Genomic DNA, 20240 nt, shown 5'->3' on the forward strand with positions numbered 1-20240 from the left:
GGTGGTGTACAGATGAGTGAATTCTGAGAAGAGACATTTCCTCCCAGTTGACAATTACATAACTACATTGACCTGTCCCAGAAAATTAGCCATCCCAACCAAGACAGATGTTAAGTAACTGATAACATTACAAGATAAGCACAGAACAGAACTGTTTATTGGGTAAAAAGACTAAGTTGTACATTTCAGTGCAATTAAGAAAAAAAATAAATAACTGATTTTAGAACCTAGTATTTGAATAGGTGCTAATATTTGAGAGTGGCCATGTTTACTCCAAAGAGAGCTACTTCTGTTACTGTGAAGATCCATTGGAAGCTGCAGAAAATAATGCCTTTAGCTGGATTTTTTTTTTTTTTTTTGAAGTTACTTCATAGGGGCATCTCCCTATTCAAGGCTACCATCACAGTTGAGGGCAGATTCAATTCAACCTTTGAGAGATGACATTCCAGCTCGCATAATTTCATCAACCAAAAGAATGTTGCTAGCGATCACCGTGCTAGAAAGATCAAAACATTGATGGTCAAAACTTCTGTATTATTCTACAGTTCATCCAAACCAGAGTACCAAATGCATGCATCTCCCCGCTCAGTCCCCACCTCATACACACCCACTCCCATAGATTATGGAGTTTTGTTTATAACTCATACACCAGCTGTTGAAATGTCATTCTGTAAGTTCTTAAAAACCAATCTGGGGCTTATTTAAGAAGTTTCATTTCTCTATGGAGGACAGAGGTGAAACAGATAAAAATGACTAGTCATTTTTATATAACTATTGTACTCACGTGTTTTTATTTCTACACTGCAGCTTTAGATAGTAAAGATTAACCCATCCCATATAAATCCATCAAATTTGACCATTAACAATGGAAGCCTATTTTAGTTTAAAATTACAACAAAAAATTTACCACGAATGAAGTAGTTGTTTTTTGACATTATAATTATCCCAAATTCCAGCTGCTGCCGGCACCATTGGTTCACCTGGGAATACAAAATAAATCCCCTTGAAGGCAAGTGATACATTTTAGCATTTTTTGAACTACATTAATATCTTGTTACAGAAAGTAGGAAATCACAAGATATTAACATTCCTCCCCCTCGCCCCCCAACATAAGAACGGCCATCCTGGGTCACACCAAAGGTCCATCTAGCCCAGTATCCTGTCTTCAGACAGTGGCCAATGCCAGATGCCCCAGAGGGAATGAACACAACAGGTAATCATAAGTGATCCATCCCCTGTTGCCCATTCCCAGCTACTGGCAAAACAACATTTGCTGCTGCCACCAAGAGGCAAACCAGAGTATCTCCTACTTCATACTAAACGCTGGCCTTCACCTTTGTGTGCCCCATATGTTACAATGAAAAATACATTTTGTAAATGAGTCTGTCTGAGCCTCCAAATGGGGAATAATGGCTAACCAAGTCAGTTAATTAATTCTCTTGCATAAAGCTATATTGAAGTTAAGTATTATTCATCATGAGTGAAGAAGTATTCTTCTAGTAATCTAATCAACTAAAGAAGCTGCTGATTGAAAAACCATCAGGTCTTACAACAAGTCCGCTAGTCCTGAAACATCTTTGGAAGCTAAAGCATGAAAAACTTGCTGTACATTAAAAAAACAACTCTGTATTTCCCTCAACAGGAACAGCATCACTTTGCTGGCTCGAAGTGAAAAATTATTTAACCCCAATTGTCTAAAGAACATATTTTAAAGTTTCTTACCAGTGTTCAGATCAACTCCAATAAGTTGTCCTGATTCTGCATATTCGGCCAGAACTTTAACTAGTGTTTCCTGGGGGTCATAGCCAGAGTTCTGAGCAAGAACCTTGGGGGGGGGGGGGGGAGGAGGAAGAGCATGTTTTATGTATTAAACTTAAGCTATGAAACAATCTACAGACAGTGCATAATTAACTGTTAGTCTCTACCATATCTCCCAACACATCCCCCTGCCTGTATAACTCAGACAAAAATGAGGAAGGATATACATCGGGGTGGGCAAACTTTTTGGCCTAAGTGCCACACTGGGTTTCCGAAATTGTGTGGAGGGCCTGTTAGGGGAGGCTGTGCCTCCCCAAACAGCCAGGTATGGCCTGGCCCCTGACGCCCCCAGCTTCTCGCTCCCTGATGCTCCCCCCGCCCCATCCACCCCTCCCTGTTCCCTGACCACCCCTGGACCTCCCACCCAACCCCTCCTCTCATTCCTGACTGCCCCCCAGGACCCCTGACCCCATTCAACCCCTGTTCCCCTCCCCCATCCACACCCCCATCCCCGACCATCACCCTGAACTCGCCAGTCCTCTATCCAACCCCCCCTGCTCCATTACCTTGCTCCCTAGAGCACCTGTGGCTGGCGGCACTACAGCCGCACTGCCCAGAGCACCAGGACAGGCAGCTGTGCCGCCTGGCTGGAGCCAGACATGCCACTGCACACCACAAAGCACCGGGTCAGGCCACAGCTCTGCAGCTATGCTGCCTGGCAAGAGCTTGCAAGCCCACTGCCCAGAGCATTGCGCCAGTGGCGCAGTAAGCCGAGGCTGTGGGGGAACAGCCGGGGGCTAGCCTCCCGGGCCAGGAGCTCAGGAGCCAGACAGGTGGGTCCCGCGGGCCATAGTTTCCCCACCTCTGATATACATTCTTGTCTTCAGTTCAAGATATTTATTACTCATGTCTGTCCTCTGGCAAAAGGCTCTTCAGCGAAGTGGACTACTGCTAAGACATGTATAATTTTCTACACGTTATAACTGCTCTGAAACTATTACTTTAACCACGAGTACTTTTATACCTTAGGAATTATGAGCAGAGCATCAGCAAAGGCTTGAACTCCAAACTGGGCTCTTCCTTTTACATTGGGCTTATGTTTCACAAGAGCATCAGCTATTGCCACTTCTAATGCACCAGCTCCTGGAACTACACATCCTGTAAGAGATAACACACACTAGTGTACAGCCATATCAAACAAACAATTAGACAACATAAGTTAAGTTAGTGGTCACGAAGCTCCCACAGAGGCAAAGAGGTCAGTTAAGAGTTGCTGACTGTAATAAAGAGCTCCAAGCTTTTACTGGGTGGAAAGAAAGCTAGGAAGTTAAAACTAAAGCCTGTATGTTTCTACCATATTCACTAAAACATGCCAAGATATGGCTGGCTATCTAAAATATTGATAGCAGTTATGTTTTAGGCCAACTGTAGACATTTCAGCAAGACAGCAGAAGAACCAATAATATTCTACACAAGCCAAGATTAGTAGTATTACATGAAGTAATTTAAGTAAAGCACAGTCTACATGTAGTAAAAGGTTTTTACATTAATAGTTCACAGTTCTCATGTGTCATTTTTAGTTAAACCATCTAGAGAGCCACTTTGTTTCACTATTTTTTCCTTCCCTCTGAAATGGAGTTTGGAATAGAAGAGAAGTAGCAATTCTGCAGTTTTCTTGGAATAAAACTCAAGTTTTTGTAACACCATACATATATACTAACTCAAGATATTTTAAACAGATTTCTGAACAACAAGTTATTGGTTCATTATTTCCACGGATAAGAAATGCTATTCTAATGAGACTTCCCAGCAGGAACTCCAGACTGGTGATGCAGAGTAATAAACCTTTAGATGACTGGAGGGGCAAGCCTTTCCTAGCCCTCCTCTATACTTTCAGAGGCACGTAGGATACATATAGCTACGCACAGCAGTGAAAAATAGGCCGCATCCACACTGCAATATGTAGCTACACCTGGCAGGGGGAGGATAGAGAAAGGAGGAGGAGAAAGAGAGGGGGCAGCAGCTGAGAGCTGCCAAAGTCTTTCTTTGCAGCAGGAAAAGCCTGCCAGAGCTTTTCCCCATTGCTGAAGCCTTTCACTGTTGCAGGGAAGTAGTGGGACACTACATGTCTACACTGCTTTTAGCTATGGAGGCACTGTGTGTAGAGATCCATGTAGGGTATATGATCTAGGGTTCTGGCAGGTCTCTACTCAGCCAAGCAGTGCTTCACTGTCTACACTGCTCTTTATACTTGTGCTAGCTGGGTGTGCAGTGTCTGTACTCTACATGCTGCCGCAAATAAATGTGGGCATACACCTTGCAACTATGGGTATGTATTTTTTATTCTCCCCACTTCCACAAGCATTGACTTTAATCAGATCTAAAGTTTTAATAGTTTTTCCTGTAGTGATTAGAGCATCTTGTACTAATGGAGTTTTCCAGCAACTTTAACTGCAGCACTTAACTTACTAAAAAGAAGAACAGGAGTACTTGTGGCACCTTAGAGACTAACAAATTTATTAGAGCATAAGCTTTCGTGGACTACAGCCCACTGCTTCGGATGCATCCGAAGAAGTGGGCTGTAGTCCACGAAAGCTTATGCTCTAATAAATTTGTTAGTCTAAGGTGCCACAAGTACTCCTGTTCTTTTTGCGGATATAGACTAACACGGCTGCTACTCTGAAACTTAACTTACTGTTAACATTTAATAATACTTATTCCCTTTCTTGGAGAAAGGCAACACAAGGTTATTAATTTTGTCACCTAACATGTAACTAAAGTTACAATAACTGACCAAATGTGTGTCTCCATCTTTCCTATATACCCACTTTAAAAATAGCAAGGCACTGGGAACACTTCAAATAGAAGTGTGCTTTAGCACAGTGTCCATATAAACTACTAACAAAAGCTAACAATTTATCCATACTACTCAATAGAAAAATACAGGCACATAGATGTCCATTGGCAGGTATATTTTGCACATTTCAAGATGTGCCTCATAAGACCTCATTAAATGTAATAAAACTACCAGGAGACTTACCATCATCAATAGCGTTTTTGACAGCACGTAGCCCATCTCTTACTGCATCCTTGATTTGCATGAGTGTATGTTTATTTGGCCCCCTGATCAACAGGGTAACAGAGCGAGGGTTGTCACATTTCTCAATGAAGGTAAACTTCTCTTCACCCTATATGCCAATAAGCAGCAAGTTTCTAATATCACATTTTTGCTTAACAAAAGCCCCACAGCATATCCATGTAACTCACTAAATGAAAAATTTTTCAAGAGTGCATCTGAGCTATTCAGATAATTAATTTTGTACTGGACCTTTCAGGAGGGGAGGAGAGATAGAAGGGGAGATGTTTGTCTCATCATCTAGGCAAAATGTTTACACATGACATGACAAGGAGCAATGGGAAGAAGTTCCAGTGACTTTTTAGGAGACTTCCATTATTGCTCTCAAACTTCTCAATGAATTTTCATGGGCGCCTAAATGTAGGCAAAGACCTCCATATGTTTAGAAGTAGCAGAATCAACAAAGCCTGAACTGAAAAGATTGCTACAGATACCAGATAGGAGTCAGAGGAATATCTAATTTAGCCTTGGTTACAAACTCAAGGTCTTACGCACCAGTACATACTCGTAGACAAGACCAGCATGCCCCAAACAGTCAGCATTGAGGTCATCCACAGAATTCATAGCCATACCACCACAAGCAAGGGTCAATCTGAAAAAGGATGTACATAAAACACTTAAAAGCATATTACTTTTTTTTAAATAAATGTAAGTGAAAATAAGCTAGAGAATCTCAGTTGCCTGAATAGTCCTGAGTGAAGATGCTTTTCACACCATGCCATAAATATATTATAACATATAGGCTGGCCTCATTATTTGTGAATGTATTTCAAGATATTAAGGATTGTTTATTCAGGTGATTATTTCCTAGTGTTCAAGTTTAAAACATTTCAAGCCTCTTCTACACTACTATGAGTTGAAAGCTTACTGCAAGTTTTAGTCTCGTGTCAGGATTCTCCATGATTTATACTGAACTGACAGTTTTTACTCCTGTACGAAGTGTATGTGCTTGCGCTAACAGGATATTTTACTTCAGTTTTGAAAGAAAATATACAATGAACTAAGAATGGATAGAGTGAAAGTTTGTAACAAAAATCTCTATTCTTTCCCCAAGAACTGACCTCTCCATGTTCCTCCTTTTTGCTCTGCGCAAAGCTACTATTCCTTCTTTTGCAAGTGCATCCAAGGAAAATGGGTCAATTCCCTATAAACAAACAGAGAGAAGTACACATTAGGAATAAATAAAAACAGATTCAGTCCGGCACTAAGTACCAAACTCTTCTTCAGTATGAACTGAATCTAAGTGGGAGCTATGCTATGTATCTGAAAACACGCTGCTGACCAAGCCTGACTAAGGCTTGTCTGAAGAAGCCTACACAGTTAACATAAAACAAAGCATCAGGCCAGTCAAAAATACCAACATTTTTAGATAATTTTTCCAGTTACCTTGTATTCTCATTTATCTCACCTTTTGATTGATCACAATAAATCCTTTATTTGAATCACCACAGACTCGCTTTTTCAAATCGATGATTTTGTTCACTCTGTCTTCAATGAATTTTCTTTCAGCTTTTACTAACTTCTCTCTTTCTTCTGCACTCTTATAAAAGAATCCCGAGCTCACCTCTCTGAATAGAAAAAGAAATTGTTCAACATTACTACTAGTGCTCTATAATGTTAAAATAGCAGAATCTTAAAATCAGAAGAGGACTTAACTTGTATGTTTCAGTTAAGACCTCAATTAGCTAAAATTATAGTACAGGACTAAGAAGTGTACAGTCCTTTTAAATACATGTAAAAGGAAAAGGATTCCTTCCAATGCAGAGGTACAGCACAGAATTATTCTAGCACAGAGTTATACCAAAGGAACTATGAAGTATACTTGGGTGTTCATTCTGCAATGTAAGACGTGTTGAAGGCATAGGGGAGACTTCCTGTCATTCAGTGAGCCAACAGAAGGGACTATTATGCTAATGTGTCCACAATCCAGCCCACCTCAAAAGCCAATTCATCACTCCACTACTTTGGAGTGAAACATTTGACTTCATTTCCTCCTTTTACACAAAACTAGGCTAGTTCAATTTTTTTTTTTTTAAATAAAGGGATATTCTAAAATATTTATTACTCTCAGTACTCTTAAAAGGTTTAAGACATATATGCAAATATTAATTCACATTGCCAGAGTTAGGTATATTTCTTCCCTTGTCTCACTGGTGACTACTTACGTTTTTTCATATTCTAGTGATACATTGCAAGTAAGGATGTAAGCATTTTCCACTCTTTTCTTCATGTCAGGATGACGAGCACCATGGTCCAAAACAAGTCCTCTAATCAGCCTGTAAAAAGTCAGAAAGATTATCTGTAAGAAATCCTTTATACACAGGGTAGGAAACTTCTGTTTCCCTGAAAAGTAGTCATAAAACTAATACCATGGTTGATTAAACAGATTACTTACCATACTGTCATATTAAGAATTCATTGGATCATGTATCCTACTTGTATGGACATGCCAACTTTACACAAAGCATACCATTAGGAATAAGTGAAAAGGAAATATACTCTAGCATAGTGTCTGACTGCATTAGCTACTGAAGAAGACAATGCAGAATTCATCCATGCCATTGAAGTTAAACATATCTACTTTTTTTTTTTTGTAATTTCAAAGAATTCTGAAGCATTACGATTCTCTTAAGATGTAATTCTGATAAGATTTTATACATCTTCACTTAAGACACATTAGGAGCCACCCTGTGCGGCCAATATTGTAGAGTCACAAAAGGTGGAGACAACAAGGAGTCCGGTGGCACCTTAAAGACTTATAGATTTCTTTGGGCATAAGCTTTCGTGGGTAAAAACCACTTCCTTCAGATGCAAAAGGTGCACTTCTTCAGGTGCAAAAGGTGGAGAGTTGGATTTCCGTTCACCTTCCATTTTTGATTAGTTACCTAAAACTTTCACTTCTATACTGGAAGTGGACTTGCATTCCAAAAGAGATGGAATAGTTAAAAAGGAATAAGACACTTTATGTTTTTCACACTGACAACTATTTTAAAACAATCTTTGAAAGTTAACATTTATATACAGCAGACGTACCGAATGTACATTTTATACTTGAAATTAATCTGTAGTGATAATGATGTTCAAAAAAAGTGTATCAGAACACTACAGTCAGATTCTCCAGTATAAAGGGACAAGATTTAGTCTCACTTGTGTCCAGTCCCTCCTGGCCTGTTAGAAGATTATCATAACAGAGATAAACTGAAAAATAACCTTTTTCCTGTAATTTATTTTGTAATTCTGACAATACTTTGCTACTAATCAGTTTTGTAGTTTTCCCCTGCGTAGTCAGTTTCCTCTTTTCAAACAAAACAGCAGTAAGAAAAACAGGAAAATACAATTGTAAATTGACAAAAATTGGCAAAGGGACTCAGAGGTGGCATACTACCTAAAGTTATCTTCAACTGTTTTAAAGCAATTAAGTTTCAAGCTATGATTAACCTTTAAGTACAGAATGCATAACCAACATTTTATAGCTACCTACGCTGTTTCAGTTTCTGATTTGTGCTTCATCTCCATAATCTCAACCATGTAGAGGTCAATAGGCTCATCTGGTTTTCTGATCGCCAAAACAGCATCTACTACAGCCTGGAATAGAGGAGAATGCCTCCATAAAAACAATGCATTCTTCAAAAAAAGCCATCTACCCAGTATTCCCCCAACTTTTGTACATTCCCACTCCTCCCCCATATAGTTACAGAACAAGTTGAACACCTGGAGTTCTTGACATGAAAGGACAGTAAGGCAAGATAATAGACAACACATGCACACTTGCCTCTGTTAAGATATCAGCAAGTTCTGCATGAACTTTAGTACGCAGGGATGTTCTGGCAACATCCACAAGTGTCTCCCTGTCCATCTCCTTGGTTACTTTGACTTTCTCCAAAACTTCAAGTGCTTTTTCCTTTGCAGCTTCAAATCCTTCAGTGACTATTCTAGGGTGCAAGCCCTAATTTAAAAAAAAAAAAAAAAAGTTAACAGAAGGATGAGTGGACATTTTTTCACACTTGAAAACTCCTATTTACTAGTTTTACTTGAAAAGCTGAGATTTGAAGTGTTATCTCCAAACTTCGGATGCCACAAATATCCATGACTTTGGTGCTGTAAGACTGTAGTAAGTTAGAATTTGCATGCTACACAGAGGGGAAAAATGTACTGTCCTTCTGAATACATATAAAAGGAAAGGCACTCCTTCTAATGCAGAGGAAAAGTACAGATTATTCTAGCACAGAGTTATAGCCAAGGGAACTACAAAGCACACTTGGGTGTTCACTGTGCAACATGAATTAATAAAGGTATCAACCTAAGTCTCCTGGCACATACACTGCCAGCAATGATTTCTTACTCCAGAAAGGTGCCTCCTGGTGTCATACAATTAAAAGACAAGAGCTTTAAATCCAAATTGAAATAAGTCAAAAACAAATGGTAGATACAAGATACATCCTGCATCCATCATAGGTGGTTTCAACCTGTAATAACACAACCCTGGCTAGTTTATCATCATCTGTTTTACTTTTTACTCAATGTATTCACACAATAAAAGGTGTCTCATAATAAGATCATTCTGGAAGAGCTGTAACACCTGAAGTTTCTTTTATGAACATGAAACATTAATTGCAATGATGCTGAACAGTCTCAAAGGAAAATGTTCACTCATTTTCTTATGAAAGTGAAAAATTCATACGTACCTCAGAAATATAGAGATCCGCTTGCTTCAGCAGCTCTCCAATGATCAGAACATTTGAAGTGGTACCATCTCCCGTGATGTCATCCTGTGCTGTTGCTACTTTTGCTATCAAGGAGGCTGTCGGGTGTTGTATTTGCTAAACAAAAAGAAAATACACTGAACAATAAATCTAATTGAATTGTTATGGGAGTAACTATCAGAAACCAATTTAACAATTATATCTGGCCAAAACTTACCTTTCATAACCAATAGTGCATCTGAATGATTTTGTTTTTATCAGTTTAATGTGACACCATCTAATTAAAGAATCACATTTAAAGACCAAGCTATAGTGGTCATGGGCTTTGCATAACTGGTTTTGACCAAAAAAGCAATGAAAATAAAGAACCAAAGCATGGCACTGGTTTCTTCAAACATTAAGAAGTCCTTATCAGCCGAGTTATTCTAAAAGGACCACGTATATGTGCCTGACAGAGACTTGGGGAAAAAGAAAAGGGACATAACTTTTCTGTGCTGCTTCTTAAAATAAACCTTAATGGAGTAGAGGGAACATATAAGCATAGAGTAGACAGCATTTAAAAGTATGATGTAAAGTACAGCACAATGAAAGTTTGCTGTAATATTTCATTTACTGAGCATGCAGCAGGGAAACTACAATGTAGTTATGAATAGGTGTGTGGTGGAAACTGACACATGGACCACACCTACCATGCAGCCCAGTACATTTTTTTTTTAAGGTCACATCTGTAACTTCCTAGATTTGGCCTCAATTCTGCATGTACATCTGCCCAGAATCCTACTGTTTGCAATAGAAATGCAGGCCTCTCCCTGATCAGATGCAAGACTGGGACTTCAGAGACATACCCGTGTTATGTGAACCAAAATAAATTTTGGGTCCACAACAGCTTATTTAAGAGTAACAGGCAGGATACTGCATGAAAGATCTAACCCTTTCTGAGGTCTGAGATATAACAGATCGGTCAACAACAAACCAACGAGGCAACAGATTTTGACTATGGAACGATTAACTTTCCTTGATGGTTGCCAACGCATGAGATTGAGCGAACATCTGCCCGAACTACCCCGGCCTTCAGCCCTTGTAGGAGAAGCCCCGTTCACCACCACCACCGCACACAGCTCCAGCCGCTCTGCTCGCCCCAGGGGGGCCGGGGGGGGAAAGGGCCGCACTCACCATTTCGTGAAGCAGCACGTTGCCATCTTTGGTCAGCTTGATCTCTCCAGCGCCAGACACCAGCCTGTGAGAGGGACAATGCAGAACGTCAGCGGCTGCGCGGCCCCGGCCCCCAGGGGCCTGCGCGTGGCCCACCCCAGCGCGTGGCTTCCTGGCCGCCTGCATGGCCGCGGGCCACCGCTGCAGCGCCGCATGGGGGGGGGGCGCCGAAGAACCCGCCAGTCACTGCGGGGAGCGGCTCCCGAGGGCGCCCATTGCCCTCCCCACCGGGCCTCCCCGCTACACCCGCCTCAGCCACGCGGCCTCGCCCGGCCCGGCCCCCGCCTCCCTCGGGTCTCACATCTTCATGGTGCCCTTGGGGCCCAGATTGGTCCGCAGCACGTCCTGCAGGCCCCGGGCCGCGCTGATGTTCACCGCCAGCGCCGCCTGGGCGCGGGCCACCTCGGCCTTCGGGTTGAGCGCCTTCACCGCCGACATCTCCGCAGCGAGGCCGGGCAAAGAGAGGAAACCAGGGCGCCGAGTCGCCGCCCCTCCCTTCTAGAACACTCCGCCGCGCCGGCCTCGCCCGCCCGCATCCCATTGGCCAGCCCGAGCCTGCGGCAGTACCATTGGGCGGCTCCCTTGTCGGTCCTTCCCAGTGCCCGCCCCCTGCAGCGGCCCTCGCGGCCGTTGGAAGCCGTTAACATGCAAATCATATTAATCACGTGCGCGTATTTTTATGAATATACGCAAGAGCTCATTAATATGTAAAATCTCACTATTGTACAATCATTGTACAGTTGGGACTCTCACTATATGAATAACATAATATGCACAAAATAGCTTCTCACAGTTATAGCTCTTTGTATGCAAATCAAATAATTAACATGCTTCTAGGTCATTAATGGGTATATGATGTAGTTAGCAATGACAATCCCCCAGTTACTAAAATCACAAACTCGCCTGAGTTAGAAATTAGTCAATTTTTTTAAATAGTGGATTAATATTTAAATTAGCTCAATTAATAACAGATAAACTCAATATTTCAAACAGTCTTCTTTGCTCTTAGTGCTACTGCTATACCCTTGATGTTCTGCTCAGAGTAATAAACAAATGTCCAGTATTGCCAGTCCCCAACGTTCAAAAATCATGAGTCAGGCTCCAAAAAACTGAAATCTGCTTGAAAATCCTGAGATTTCAAAAATAATAAAATTAGAGTTTTTCTTTTTATTTGCCTTGAATTCTGAACCTTAGGGTTCCCTTTTTCAAGATATTCTCTGTACCTATGAAGGCTCAAAACTTGCTTGTTTTAGATGAAAGTTGAAATTCTCAGGTAATCACAGGATTTCAGGAGCTGGGGCTTTAAGAAAAACAACAAATATTGTGAGACTTGCGTACTTGCGAGAAAATCACGAGAGCTGGCAAGACTGAATGTCCTCCGTGGGGTGTTTTGAAACCAATTTAACAATTATATCTGGCCAATACTTACTGGTGAGAGAGCAGGATAAGGGAGTTTTGGGAGACCTGGTTGTGAATGATAGAGAGAGGTATGGGAGCCCAAGAGTTTCTATGCAGATGGAAGGTGACAACCTGCTTGGGTTACTGACTTTTTGACTGTTTTTTATGCAGTTGGTGTGTGAGCATCAATGGGAAATATATCAGCATATTTGGACCTCTGTGGTTTTGCTGAGCTGCTGACAAGTTATTCTAGTGAAGAACCCTAAATAAAAAATACCAGGTAAGCTTTCTTTGTCATTGCATTCATCTTTTTAAAAATTAAATATTCTAAAATGCAGGAAAGTGCACTTGGTATCTCAAAATGTACTGTTAGAGGGGACCCCTGGAATTCTAATTTTAATTGTTTGTCTACTAGGTGTGTGTCTAGCTACAGGCCTGGAGAAAGACTGCACACATGGCTTTTTGGGATCTCGAGCTCCATATATCTTCCAAAGGATAGCTCAGTGGTTGAGGGGGGCAATTTGGGGGATTTAGGTGGGGATTGGCCCTGCTTTGAGCAGGGGGTTGGACTAGATGACTTCCTGAGGTCCTTTCTAACCCTGATATTCTATCAGGGCCGGCTTTAGGCCAATTCCACCAATTCCCCCGAATCGGGCCCCGCGCCTAAGAGGGCCCCGCGCCCAGTGGCAGGGCTGCCCAGAGTGGGGGGCAAGTGGCAGAGAATCCCTTCCCTGGCTAGAGACACCTTTTTAATTTTTACTCACCCAGTGGCGCTCCAGGTCTTTGGCAGCAGGTCCTTCACTCGCACCGGATCTTTGGGGGCACTTTGGCGGTGGGTCCTTCAGTGCCGCCGAAGACCCGGAGTGAGTGAAGGACCCGCCGCCAAAGACTAGGAGCGCGGCCCAGTGAGTACAAACCCCACGTGTTTTTTTTTTACGTGGTTTTTTTTTTTTTAGTCATCCCTGTCGGGGCCCCGTCGAAACTCCGAATCGGGCCCCGCACTTCCTAAAGCCGGCCCTGTATTCTATGAAAGGAGACTCCACACATCTCTGATATTCTCCCTCAAAGAATTCCACAGTCCAAGTATTGCACCCAAACATTTTGACATGCACCTTTGATTAATGATGATTAGCAGGCCTAGCCTCTAACTGTAGCATGCAACCAGGCAATATAGTCAAACACACACATACATGTGTGCACACACACACACTCCCTATCCTTCATATTATGCAATTTCCAGGTCTACGCAGGGCCGGCGCAACCCATTAGGCGACCTAGGCAGTCGCCTAGGGCGCTACAATTTGGGGGGCGGCCACCGCGGCGATATTTCGGCGGCAGGACCTTCCGCCGCCTCTGTGGGGGGCAGCATTTTGGGGCGGGACCTTCCGCCGCCTAGGGCGGCAGAGAAGCTGGCGGCGCTCCTGGGTCTATGATCTTTTCCTGTGATGTTCCCTGGAAAGGGGGCAGTTGTATTGCCAATATAGATAAAAAGGGGTCAGTGTCGATATGAATCCAAGTCACGGCTGAAGCCATCTGTAAGGCGTTCTGGTTTAGCCCTGCCCCAGCCCTGGTTCCTAGAGTGTTCAAACACTCAGGAGCTATTTCAGACAGGGGGCTTTGATTTAGTGCAGGAAAAAAACATAGTCGCTTTTTTGTTTTAGTTAGAGTTTTGACATGTTTTATCAGAAAGAAAAGCCAACTTCAAAAGAAATCTGACAGCCCTTAGTTTAAGTCAGTATCTACACTTCTCACCAAATGGGGTTTTCTCAGGAGCCTCAAGGAGTTAGTGTCCCATTCACAATGACTTTTAAGGGGATTGAGGGTGCCTAACTCCTCTAGGTCCCAATGAGAATCCCATCCAAAACTCTCTGTGCTTCCTCCCCGGACCACACATTTGGGGGCTGCTGTTTCAGAGTATGCAGAGCAACTCTTTCTTATTACTACTTTTATATTTGTAGGGCACTTAAACTCCCATTTTGCAGCAGTCTTTTAGGGAGCCGTGCAAACCTGTCGGTTTATAGCTCATTTTCATTTCAGTTGTTGAACTGTTGTGCATTTAATTTTTAATGTACAATAAAAATATAAGGGCTGGAGTAAATTGTCCATTGAAGTCAGTGGTGCTGTGATAATTTACATCAACTGAAGAACTTCCCTATAATGTTTAAATGGATGAAAACCTGTCTATTAAACCCACTTAAATCTATTGAAACCAAAGGGGGGATATTTCTACTTGAAGTATGCAATAAGAATTCTGTTGGCCAAATGATGCAGTCCTTACTCAGGCAAAACCCCCACTGGGTTTTTGGGTAGAAACCATTTTCTCTCATCGTTATCTGATTCAATTTGTCCAGCATCAAATTGTGATTAACCCATGTTAAAATAAACTGTTTCTAAGCCTGTTTAAAAACACAATGTCCTGACAAAGATAAAACTAATAAACAGGATCAGACTAGACATTAGATACGTCAGTGTCACTCCAATAGGGGGTCCTGGCATAGGAGTACTCTGACACAAGAAGCTACACACAGGTGCTTATATTGACCACTGATTATTTAAATATTGTTAATATTTTAAACAACAAGGATGACATAGAAGGAGGCACAGATAAAGCTTGTGACTTTAACTAATCCACATAAATTGGAGGAATAAGGTTGCCAGAATTGCAAAACAGCTGATGCATGAAGTGTGACTGGCTCTTGACAATCTTGTCATAAGGATGCCAGTCACAAGACTGCCCATCAAGAAGTGAATAAATGGAGCTGTATCAGCCACAACAGCTTTCCTGCCTTTGAATATAATAACCAACTTAAAAGGAGAGACCGGGTTTTTTTTTGTTGGCTTCCTGAAGCTCCCTAACTAATGGTTACAACTAGAGCTAGTCAAAATTTTTCTGATGGAATACTTTACCACCGGAAAATATTGATTCATCCAAATTGAAACATTCTGCAGGAACGTGTCAATTTTGGCAAAATGTAATTAACTCCCCCCATACCCTCAGCTTCGAAAAGAAGCATTTCAACCTTATCTGAATGGAACATTTTGATTTTTCATTTAAAAAACAACTTTGTTTCAAAATGTATTTTAGATTACATTATACACTATAATATAACATTTTAAAACGTTAAAATAGAAATAAAATGTTTACATTTTAGCTAAACAAAATGTGTACAGTGACCTGAATCAAAATTTGTTGAAAATGTCATTTTGCAGGAAATTTAGAAATTCAATGTTTCTTTCCAATTCAGAACAAAACCAATTTTGAAATCATGCCATTTCCGATAAATGGACATTCCAGATTCCACACAGCTCTACTAACAATCCAGATTATTCATAAAAAGAAATCCACCCTCTAATTTTGGAAACCATTATAATTTCAGCCTCTAATTGAAAATCCACAGGAGTGCCAATATAAAAGACCATACGCTATCTTCTACATTTGTTTAAAATAGTGTAAATTTGGAGTGATCACACTGATCTAAATAGAGCCACTCCAACTTTATATTGGTGTAAAGGTTGAGGCTTGATCCCGCAAGATGCTGAGCAGCCTTCTGGTTTTGATACTGCAAAGTACCTAGGCATGTGCTTAACTTTAAGATTGTGAGTAATCCCATTGACTTCAGGTCTTCACTAAAACACATCCCTTTTTAAAAAATGAGAAGGTCTAGAAATCCTCCAGATCTAGCTTTTCTAGTCAGGAAAATAATCACTGGCAGATTTGGCTTACAGGAGGCTTGGCACAATGGGGCAGATCCCAACATAGCTACATCAGTTTACATCAGCTGAGGATCTGTCCCCAAATCTCCACAGGTACCTCACAATTCCTTCCTATGTTTCCATAGTCATGTGCAATATGTATCAGAGATGTCTACACTGGCCTGTCAAACCTTGTATAAAGCAAGTTCATCTGAACTGTGCTTGAACTGGCCAAGCTAATTTAGTGAAAGCCCCAGCCTAGAAGTGGGCTACATTAATCTTCAAATAGACCAATACTTCTTACATCTCTTTGGTACCATGTCTCTCTCAATTCAGGTGAGAATGGAGATATTCCTCAACTCCAAGCTGGACAATTTAATGGGTCAGATCCTCAGCTGGTGTAAATCAGCTTAGCTCCACTGACTAAGAATTCTTCTGTTACAAATATAAACACTGAGTTATCCTTAGTTCAGGGGACAGCCTTTGTAATCGTATTCCTTGGGGGATTACTCTGCATTACTAGGGATAGTAACCCTGGACCAGGGCACCTAGCATCCCTACACCCACCTCTTTGTGGTTTTGTGCCAAGCTCTTTTGGTTCATTTTGCTGAGGCTTCAGAACCCTCATAAATTTCTGTAGCACAGAGGGACATATTAAACGAGCAACCCCTCCACCTCTCCTTGCAATGCTCTCTCTGCCAGTGCCGGTACATCCTTAGCCAACCAGGGAGCTAGCAGGGCTGGGCTATAGGGGCTCCTCCTCCAAAGGGGGCAGGATTGCACCTCTCTTTCCTAAGCCTGTCAGCGAACAGCTGAACATCTCTAGTTTCATGCATGTAACGATTAAAAAAAAAAAAAAGTAGCCGTGCTTATTCAGCAGATTATAAAGAGCTATTTAGAAAATGCACCTTTCTTCCTGATCTGTCCGTGCCTTTGTATATATATGACCAAAGGTCCCAGCTGATCATTTCTTTTCCTGCACAGCCAGGAGGTTTCCAGGAGCAGCAGCAACAGCAGCCACGGGCAGTACAATACTGTAAGTCACCAGGACTGTTTTTTTTCTCTGTTTAGAAGGGAATGTCTCTCTGAAAGCTCATATCTATCTTGCTCCCAATTTGTTTTCTAGCAAAGACAGTATGTGATGGATTTAGTTTTCAAAACCCTCTGGGTATTTCTTGTTGTTGTTGGTATGATTGTGTTCTCACACCAGATGCAGTGACAGTGAGGTGCCGGTTTTGCAACAAGAGCATAAATGAATGATGCAATCCTATAGAGGGGAATCATCATCACTTTGCCAGATGAAAGCACTACCCAAAAAGCTGGAGAGGTCCTATGTTTATGGCTATCTCATTTGGTCTCCTTTGCCTTTTCCTCATCTATTTTTTATAAAGTATTTGAAGCAATTTACCCCTATGCATTGCTGTCAAATGTCAACTGACAGTTGCAAGTAACCCATCTGTTGATTCAAAATGCAAATATTTATTTACATTGCTTCCTTTAAAGCTGAACTGAAAATCAACAAGTTGAAGCAGGCTCAGTGATACTAGTACACCCAAACTCCCAAGGACTATTATTTGGTCTTTTAATGTAATTACTACTAATAATAATTTGCTCAACTATAGCTCCTTTCATTTGAAGAGCTCAAAGTGCTTTTCTAGCATTGTGAATTAAGCCTCACAACAACCTTGTGAGGTAGGTATTTGTATTCCCATTTTACAGATAGGGGAATTGAGGCACAGAGAGATTAAGTATTTTGCCTCATCCTAACATGCAGCCCAATCCAGCACCAGCTGAAGTCAAGGGAAAGACTCCCATTAACTTCAGTGGGAGTTGGACCAAGCCCCACAGTACGTGGCAGAGTTGAGACTAGAACCAATTACTCCTGACTCTTATTTCTCTTTAGTTCACTAGAAACAATGGAATACAGTAAGAGTTAATTTCACACCTGTTCCACAAACCAGGGTTCAGTTCTGCCAAGGGAATATAGTAATATCTCAGGATTGATTCTGTTCTCACATACACAGATGTAAACAAGGAGTAACTCTTTTGAAGTAATTGATATTACACGAGGGTTAAACCAGTGTAAGTGAGATCAAAATCAGGCCTCTTGTGCAGTCCATTACTATTGATAAGGCGTTTACAGTTTCACTGAAGAGGAAGGGGGGTGGGAAAGTGGGAAACACCAGATACTGTTTGTGATGTGCACCACAGCCCTAATGAGCAGTTTAAGGAGGTACTTTTGGTAACTATTTCACTAAGGTTGAGTTGATCTTCATTTTTTTATGGCAACAAGTGCAAATGCAATAAAAAGTACCAATGTGGATGGGGATGGGGATGGGGATGGGTAGCACTTCTGAAAACTAACATATGATAACAAGTGAAGTGAGATCGGGATGTTGATTTTCCGATCTCACTAGGCAAATCGATGCCTAGTTACATCATGCTAGAAATAAACGCAGCCAGAAAACCACATGGCTTCTGAACATCATTCCCTTTTTCCTCTTGAAGTATTATTTATCAGACGTTTTGCTTTTCACAATGTACAAAACATTCTTCCTCAAAGGATCAGAAAACTGGAAATATTTCAATTGTTTTCTTTAAACAATAACATTTGGCACTGCATAGCTGCTAGTCCTAATCCACTGGCTCCATCGCCGCTAGGTTGTGTAACAGTAAATCTGTAAACTGTGTATGTGCCACTGCCAGTGCTTCTTCTGAGTGTCCAGGCAAATCCAGATGGTTGTGGAAAGATCTACTTTCCCTTCCTTGCCACTGTGAAAGCTTATGGCCAAATACATTTGTTAGTCTCTAAGGTGCCACAAGGACTCCTCATTGTTTTTGCTGATACAGACTAACACGGCTACCACTCTGAAAACTGCCTTCTTTGTTCCTCTTTTCTCTTCATTGTTGTCTTTCCTTTCCCCCAACTGTTCTACTTTGCTCTTCTTTCTGATTCTCTGAACCTTTATTCTCTTCTCTTAAATCTTCTCTGATCTCTCCTTTTCCACTGGCTTCTCCTCTTTCCCATTTTCTTCTTTCACTTTTTTGTCCACCTTCTTCCATTCACTTATCAGACTTGTGTGAATGCTTGCTGCGTAGAACCTTTCCAAAGTTGAAATGACAGAGTCAGAAGTCTAGCCTTCCTTCCAGAAGTCAAATGCAGTAACTCCTCGCTTAACATTGTAGTTATGTTCCTGAAAAAATGCTACTTTAAGAGAAACAATGTTAAGTGAATCCAATTTCCCCATAAGAATTAATCTAAATAGGGGAGTTAAGTTCCAGGGAATTTTTTTTTGCCAGACAAAAAAAAATATATATACACACACACACACACACACACAGTATAAGTTTTAAACAAACAATTTAATACTGTACACAGCAATGATGATTGTGAAGCTTGGTTGAGGTGGTGAAGTCAGAGGGTGGGATATTTCCCAGGGAATGCCTTCCTGCTAAATGATGAACTAGCACTCGGCTGAGCCCTCAAGGGTTAACGCATTGTTGTTAATGTAGCCTCACACTCGACAAGGCAGCACAAATGGAGGGATGAGACACAGCATGGCAGTGGTTGCAAACTGAAAGGGGTGATGAACCCACACTATCCCACTGGAGAACACCACTCCCTCCACTTTCCAAAGTGCCGGTGTGTGTGTGTGAGACACTATGTGTGTGTGTGTGAGAGAGAGAGAGAGAGGGGAGAGACTGGACATACACTGTATATATATATATATGTGTGTGTATATGTGTGTGTGAGAGAGAGAGACACACACACACACAGAGACACATACCTTGTGTGTGTGTGTGTGTGTGTGAGAGAGAGAGAGAGAGGGAGAGACAGAGAGATATGCCGTGTGTGTGTGAGAGAGAGAAATGTGCATTGCCCCTTTAAGTATGCTGACCCCAGTACACTGCCTTTTTAAGTACTGTAGCTCAGCAAGTTGAGACAGCAGCTGCTGCAAGCAAGCTCCCGTCCTCTCCCCCCCCCCGCTCTGTGGAGATGGGGTACATGAGCGGGGGAGGGGGACACCCTGCCATTAGCACTCCTCTTCTCCCTCCCTCCCTCCTGGGAACAACTCCAAGGCAGAGGGTAGAGCAGCACACAGCAGTGGGGGGAGGGACAGCTGAACTGCCAGGCAATTGATATTATCGCCTGCTGGGCGGCTGCCACACAGGGAACTTAGGGGAGCTGATAGGGGGGCTGCCGGTGCACCCTGGTTCCAAGCCCCAACCAGCTAGCTCCAACAGGCTGCTCTTTCTGCAAGTAGTGGACAAAGCAGGCGGCTGCCAAACAACGTTATAAGGGAGCATTGCACAACTTTAAACGAGCATCTTCTCTAATT

General features: G+C 41.8%; 1 protein-coding gene and 3 non-coding genes across 4 annotated transcripts; all 4 read right to left on the reverse strand.

The window, feature by feature from the left end:
- Positions 1-139: 139 nt before the first annotated feature.
- On the reverse strand, positions 140-11309 carry CCT6A (chaperonin containing TCP1 subunit 6A). The gene is made up of 14 exons (XM_034752685.1): positions 11111-11309; positions 10771-10834; positions 9580-9714; positions 8667-8840; positions 8376-8479; positions 7060-7170; positions 6303-6462; positions 5956-6038; positions 5390-5486; positions 4799-4946; positions 2783-2916; positions 1723-1825; positions 908-980; positions 140-496 (listed from the first exon to the last, which is right to left on the reverse strand). The coding sequence occupies exons 1-14, from the start codon at positions 11245-11247 to the stop codon at positions 424-426; spliced, it is 1596 nt and encodes a 531-aa protein (XP_034608576.1). The 5' UTR covers positions 11248-11309; the 3' UTR covers positions 140-423.
- Positions 6604-6735, reverse strand: LOC117867754. Its single transcript, XR_004643488.1, has one exon. It is a non-coding gene; the product is annotated as a small nucleolar RNA SNORA22 (small nucleolar RNA).
- On the reverse strand, positions 7318-7453 carry LOC117867752. The gene has a single exon (XR_004643486.1). It is a non-coding gene; the product is annotated as a small nucleolar RNA SNORA15 (small nucleolar RNA).
- LOC117867753 lies at positions 9040-9171 on the reverse strand. Its single transcript, XR_004643487.1, has one exon. It is a non-coding gene; the product is annotated as a small nucleolar RNA SNORA22 (small nucleolar RNA).
- Positions 11310-20240: the final 8931 nt, after the last annotated feature.

This window comes from Trachemys scripta, chromosome 18, assembly GCF_013100865.1.
Source record: "Trachemys scripta elegans isolate TJP31775 chromosome 18, CAS_Tse_1.0, whole genome shotgun sequence".
Lineage (NCBI taxonomy): Eukaryota > Metazoa > Chordata > Testudines > Emydidae > Trachemys > Trachemys scripta.